This window comes from Pelophylax lessonae (assembly GCF_965119305.1).
Source record: "Pelophylax lessonae genome assembly, chromosome: 10".
NCBI classification, from domain to species: domain Eukaryota; kingdom Metazoa; phylum Chordata; class Amphibia; order Anura; family Ranidae; genus Pelophylax; species Pelophylax lessonae.
Genome location: NC_138777.1, coordinates 60,788,801 through 60,796,047, shown reverse-complemented (window position 1 = coordinate 60,796,047; position 7,247 = coordinate 60,788,801). Strand labels below are relative to the sequence as shown.

The 7,247-nt window shown below is 42.6% G+C and overlaps 1 protein-coding gene across 1 annotated transcript; it reads left to right on the top strand.

The window, feature by feature from the left end:
• Positions 1-370: 370 nt before the first annotated feature.
• On the top strand, positions 371-766 carry LOC309565804 (large ribosomal subunit protein eL33-like). The gene has a single exon (XM_082270807.1). It carries the CDS (start codon positions 433-435, stop codon positions 763-765), a length of 333 nt encoding a protein of 110 aa, XP_082126933.1. The 5' UTR covers positions 371-432; the 3' UTR covers position 766.
• The last annotated feature ends 6,481 nt before the right edge of the window (positions 767-7,247 follow it).

The window sequence follows — 7,247 nt, the reverse complement described above, 5'->3', positions numbered from 1 at the left end:
TGGGGTCTCACCCGATTGTAGTCAGCTATGGCAGGGTTCTGTTCAGCCAACAGTTCAGTCTCTTCATTCAGCCAGCAGTCCAGTCTCTTTTTCCCACTCCATCTCCTTTAACCACTTGCCTACTGGGCACTTTTGGCCCCTTCTTGCCCAGGCCAATTTTCAGCTTTCAGCACTGTCACACTTTCAATGACAATTGCACGGTCATGCAACACTGTACCCAAATCATTTTTTTCCACACAAATAGAGCTTTCTTTTGGTGGTATATAATCACCACTGGATTTTCATTTTTTGCTAAACAAACAAAAAAAGTCTGAACATTTAAAAAAAAAAAAAAACATTTTTCATAGTTTGTTATAAAATTTTGCAAACAGCTTTTCCTCCATCTTGAAATCCAGTGCGGTTCTGTCTGCATCTGGACATTGACTGTACAAAATGTCTGGCAGACTGTGGTGTAAAGCAACCTTTGCTGGCTACAAGAGAGGCCTCCAAAATCAGCGGGAACACACGGCCCTGCTGAAAATCGAAGGGGTCCACGCCCAGGATGAGACAGATTTCTACTTGGGCAAGAGATGCGCCTATGTATACAAAGCAAAAAATAACACAGTGACCCCAGGTAGTAAACATAACAAAACTCGTGTGATCTGGGGGAAGGTGACCAGAGCTCATGGCAACAGTGGCATGGTCTGTGCGAAGTTCCGCTCCAACTTGCCTGCCAAAGCCATTGGACAAATAATCTGTGTGATGCTGTACCCTTCAAGGATCTAAATTTCTTAAAATAAAAAACAATCTGGATCTCTAAAAAAAAAAAAAAAATTGCAAACAAGTAATTTTTCTCCTTCACTGATGTGCTCTGATGAGGCTGCACTGATGGGCACTGATGAGGTGACACTGATGAGCACTGATAGGCAGCACTAGTGGGTACTGATGAAGGGTCATTGATAGGTGTCACTAAAGGGCACTAAAAGGTGGCACTGATAGGTGGCAATGCTGGGCTCTGATAGGTGGCACTGAAGCACACTGATAGGTGGCAATAATAGGCAGCACAGATAGGCAGCACTAATAGGCACTGGTAGGTGGCACTGGTGGGCACTGATAGGCAGCACTGATAGGTGACACTGCTGAGGAGGCACTGATGGGCACTGATTGACAGCACTGATAAAAACCGTTTGGCACTGCAAAAAGTGCACTGATATTCAGGACACTGATAATCAATTCCCTGATTTTCAGGGTAGATGTCCCTTTAACACAAGGCGGTATCAGTGTGAAGAAAGGAAAGCCGATAACTGGCTTGTGTTTACATCATAATCAGCTGTCATTGGACACAGCTGATCACGTGGCAAAGGGTCGCTGTGATTGGCCCTTTACCCCGAGCTGTGATCAGCTGAGGCGCGATCATGGGAGGGCGTCAATGTATGCCCTCCCGGCAAAGTAAGCCCATGCTGTAGCTGTCTTTCAGCTATAGCATGGGCGGGAAGTGGTTAAGACTGTCCTCTCTCTCCCCTTAGCATCCTGCAGACCCTCCTCTCCTTGCTTTTTTGCAGAATCCAATTCTCCTCCAAGGAACAACCCAGACCCAGCCAAAATGGCTGCCCCCTGCACTGGAGACACTTCATAGATGAGCATTGCAGAATAGTCTCCCTAAAGATGGCTGCTGCACTTCTGCATTATTAAATATTCAATTTAATCCTGCCCACACCACAGAAGGATAATACAGCAGCAACAAAAGAAGTTCTGCAGCCCAAGTTCTATATTGATTTTGAAGCTTGATGCTCCCTCTAAACCATCTGCCACAGCCATTTGCCTGCAGCTACCATTATAGTATTAACAGCCCTATCAGTGGTTTCTTCTTTTACATAAAACATAAAATGTAGCTTTTGTTGTAAACAGGTAAAGTGTATAAATAGGTAAGACCTATAAATATGTGCAAAAAATAGTTTTCCTGTGCCCCATTGAATGGCATCCCTTTTAAACCCTATCAGTCCTCCAAGATCATACTTACCAATTCCTGATTATAACCACAGCCAAATCACATTTCCTCATTGCCAATTGAAAATGAATGGCTTTCCGCTTAGACCCGAGGAGCTACGAGATAAATTACCATCTATTAATTTTAAAATGTCATATTTAGCCCATGACACAAACATTAAATAGCAGATCAAAGCGGGAATTGGATATCACTTGCTGTATAAACCAGTCATTTCTAAATGTGGAAAAAAAGAACGTTTTTTATATTATCACAGTCCATGGAACACTGGAGCTAAAGTAATATAGTGCAGAGGGCTTTGAACATTTACCTAGCTATACAAATTTAGGAGATAGCGAGAAATATGGACATTCAATTATCCCAATACTTTTTTTTTTTTAACTTCAGGATAATTGGCTAAATTGCATGAAAATGGCATTTAGCAAATGTCACAGCCCTTGTTAAATATAATGAGCTGCAGAAGCAGCATTGTATTGCACACTGATGGTACCGTACTTACAATGTTTCAACTTTATTTCAATACGCACACTTGTAAATAATTCTATGACTGATATTAAAACCTACGCCGGTTGTATTGAATCTAGATACTTCCTTGGTCTATGGCGCAGCTTGCGGCCATACCTTCAAAGGCCTGTCCTAGTCTAAAATTAACAAATGTCGAGCAAAGCAATTGTTTTGAGAACATACAAATTAATTATCTGCAAAAGAGGCATAAGAAAAAAAGGTGCAGGGCCTGGGGGAAAAATGGGAAGGCCAACTCCACAAAGAACGTCTATTTCACTGCGGCATAGCTGCTAGCAAGTTGAGTCACTTGCTGGTTCCTAATATCCTGCAAATACTTTGATGGAGAAATGCCCAACCATATTTACATGATTTTACTTTAAAGCTGAATTGCAGGCAGATACAAAAGACACAAATTATGCGATGACCCCACTGAAGAAGTCTTTTTGAAGACGCAACGCGTCTGGAGGCAGGAAGCTGATATCTGACTTTACCCACGATGACCATCGCTGATCTAAGGGCTGTGAGCCGGTGGATTTATATATCAAGCCTACTGCAGCTGGCACGGCTTAGTGCTGTATTATGTGAGTGAGCTCTTTTTATACTTGTGCTGAAAATAAACATTTTTAAAGCGAGCATAGATATGTCTATTTTGTTCCCTATGGTCGAGTGTCATGTATGAGGATACAATGGAAGTTTGATACATCCAGAGACAACTATCCATCCGGAATCTGATTATCCCTAATGGGGAACCGCATGCTTTGACTCTCTGGTGAAACAGGAGTCAAAGCTGGAGGTGAGCTGCTAGGAGTCCCTGGTGGTGGATTGATTTTGAGCACCTGTTCCCGAGATAATCATTTCACAGAGGTGGCAGGATTCATTCATTCACTTTTGGACTGTATGAATATCGCTGAAGGCTTTTTGATCCCTTTCTGTTTGGTTTTGTTTTCTTGTGTACAATAGTTACATTGTATGCTTTTCAGTATGAGTATTTGTATTTGATTTTGTCACCTATTATTATTATTACTGATTCACATGTCACATGTGTAGCAATTTTTGGATATACACAGATTGTGCTGTATTTATATTCTATATTTTTACAAATTAATGCAACTCTGTATTAACTAACCACTTGCCGACCGCCCAACGCAGATTTACTGAGGCAGAGCGGCTCGGCTGCACATAATCACGTAGATCTACGTGATTATGTGCACGCGATCCAGCTGTGATTAGACACAGCGGGAGGTAGACCGCAGGAGGAGCGGGCTTGATCGCCGCCGGCCTCCCGTGATCTTCGGCAATACTGACAGGAGAGCCGTCTGGTATGTTAACAATGCAAGACGGCTCTCCTGTCATCGAGGCAGGAAAAGATCATGTGATTCAGCCAAGGTGAATCACCGATCTCTCTCTGCCTCTGTTAAATCCATCCCCCCACACAGTTAGTAAGCACAAATAGGGAACACATTTAACCACTTGATCACCCCTAGTGTTAACTCCTTCCCTGCCAGTGTCATTTATACAGGAACGGTGCATATTATTTAGCACTGATCACTGTATTAATGTCACTGGTCCCCAAAAAGTGTCAAAAATGTCAGTTAGAGGTCTGATCTGTCCACCGCAATGTCACAGTCCCGATAAAAATTGCTGATCTCTGCCATTACTAATAAATAAAATAAAGTCCATAAATCTATCCCGTAGTTTGTAAACGCTATCACTTTTGCACAAACCAATTATTATACGTTTTTTGGGATTTTTTTTTCACCAAAAATATGTAGCAGAATACAAACTGGCCTAAACTATTTATTGTAAAAAATATTTATTGTAATGTGCTAAAATAACACTTTTTTTTCTGAAGATCCTAGTAATGTTCTGGTGTCTTGCCGACCACGTAACATACATTTACTGCAGCAGGTTGGCTCTATTGCGCAAAATCACGTACCTGTATGTCATTTCATGCAATAGGTGGCGCGCGTGTGCCGCCGGAGACCCGATTGTGTGCTAATTGGAGAGAGGGGGAGCCAATTAGTGGGTCTGGTGCACCTGATGTCTGCAAGCCACCCGCCATCGTTCCGAAAAGAGAGGCAGAACAGCGGTCTGCCTATGTAAACAAGGCAGATCGTCGTTCTGATAGGGGAGAAGATGGAGGTCTTGTGTTTCTTCTAAGCAGGAACATGGATCTCTGTCTTCCCCCAGTCAGAGCAACCCCTCCCCACAATTAGCAAGCACCCCCTAGGGACACATTTAACCCTTTGATCGCCCCTGATGTTAACCCCTTCCCTGCCAGTGTCATCAGTACAGTCACAGTGCATTTTTTTTAAGTACTGATCCCTGTATTGGTGTCACTGGTCCCCACAAAAGTGTCAAAAGTGTCAATTAGGTGCCTGATTTGTCCAACACAATGTCGCAGTCACCCTATAAGTCGCTGATCGCCGCCATTATTAGTAAAAAATAAATAAATACAAATTCCATAAAACTATCCCATCATTTGTAGAAGCTATAACTTTTTTACCAAAATTATGTAGCAGAACACATATTGGCGTAAATTGATGAAAACATTAGATTTTTCAAATTTTTTTATTGGATGTGTTTTATAGCAGGAAGTAAAACATATTGGCAATCAATCTTATTTTATTTTATTTTGGGTACCACGTTGCATGCCTGCGAAATTGTCAGTTAAAATAACACAGTGTGGAATCGCAAAAAATGATCTTGTCATTAAGGGGGTAAAACCTTCCAGGCCAGAAGTGGTTACAGCACATTAACTCACGACAGCCTAAAGGCCCCTACACATGGACAGAAAATCATAGAAAAAAAAATACCCCTATTGAAGAGATTGTACGATAATCTGATCATTTGAATAAATGTATTAAACCTTTCTCGGCAATTTGGAGTTTTGGAGTTTGCATGTTCTTCCTGTGCCTGTGTGGCTTTTTTCTGGGCACTCTGGTTTTCTCCCACACTCCAAAGACATGCTGGTAGGTAAATTAATCTGTTGATGGCGGCTGCACGCAAATACGTGGCTTCTCGGTGAGTGGCCACATATTTGCATGCATTAGTGCAAATACAGCTGTGCCGATAGCTTGCACCCTGCTCGCTCTCGGCACAGTTACCAGCGGCTAATGGAAAGCTGCTAATCGCTGCTTGTGATCTGGAGCTTTCTGATCATGTGACCACGTCACAGCCAATCACGGTGGTCACATCATTTATAAAACCCGCCCCGCCTCCCAGCAATCCTGATCCCATTAAAGGGTCGGGAGGTGCTGCCTCCAAGGTGTTAACCATGAGATGGTTCTTTGATGCCCTGAGCTCACAAGACATAGGTTGAATGATGCTGGGCATCATTCAATCTGGAAGAGGTCCAGCACTTTTCCATAAAGCAGAGAGTCTATGGAAGACAGAACCAGAGAGAAGGTGAGTATTGCATGAAAAGCTGAAATTTAACCACTTCAGCTCCAGAGGTCCAGAGGGTTCCCCCCCCTTCCTGACCAGGCCATTTTTTTTGGGCAGGCGTTTTTTTTGGGCATTTTTTGGGCGTCTTTGGAGGGAGGCATAACATCTGAACTTCTGTATAGGGGTATATATACACACACATATATATGTATATATACACATACACACATATAGGTGTGATAGGAGCGGAGCCACATCCCTGCAAATAATTTAATTAGCGCAGGCATAGGGTTCCGCTACTTTCAAACCTATATGTGTGTATGTGTATATATACATATATGTGTGTGTGTATATATACCCCTACACAGAAGTTCAGATGTCATGCCGGCCTCCAAAGACATCCACAAAAAAGCCCAATAAACGCCTGCAACAAAAACGGCCAGGTGTGAAAGTAGCGGAGCCATATCCCTGCTCTACTGACAGACTACTTCTAAGACAAACGATCTTTTTTCTATGGCGGTCACCCTGACATGGAAGAGTTTGGTCACCCTGCCATAGCAGTCAGAGTCAGTTCACCCTACACTACACTACAGTCACCCTGACACTTAACACTTTCCCTACAGAAACTAGATGATTAAATCTAACTATAGTGGAAAATAGTACCCTAACTACACTAGATATCCCTTTCCTCACACTAATGATTGCTAAATTACACTTTTGAAGCAGGAGTAACAGAACTGCTTCCACTCTCTTCCACAGCCCCTGTATTACAGTGCTAGAGATTTGGCGGGGCTATGTTATATACTGGGGGGGCGTATTCAGTACTGATTGGCCTCTGGACCCCCTAGTCACTTCAATCACATTCCTAGCATCCTCCTGCCCCCTCAATTGGCTTTTACTGATGGTTCTGGTCCAATCACGGGCTTTTAAAGCCCAGTTCCTGTCCCATTGCATTTTGGTCGGTTCTGGTTGCCGAATTCCGAACTTTTTCCGCAAAAGTTCGGAATTCGGCCGAATTTCGAACAGTCAATGTTCGGGTCGAACCGATGGTTGACCCGAACCGTTCGATCATCCCTACTACCTACTATGGAATAGATTTATGGACTTTTTATTTTTTTAATTTTTTTTTACTAGTAATGGCAGCAATCAGCAATTTTTATTGGAACTGCGACATTGCGGCAGATAAATCGGACACCTAAATGACACTTTTGACACTTTTTGGGGACCAGTGACCCTAATACATGGATCAGTGCTAAAAAAAATGCACTGTCACTGTACAACACTGGCAGGGAAGGGGTCAACATCAGGGGCGATCAAAGGGTTGAATGTGTATGTATACATACAAACTTTAACTTATTCATAGTTTTTTATT

Bases quoted from the DNA above. Each gene is read 5' to 3' on its own strand.
- LOC309565804 (XM_082270807.1), top strand. From the start codon at position 433: ATGTCTGGCAGACTGTGGTGTAAAGCAACCTTTGCTGGCTACAAGAGA.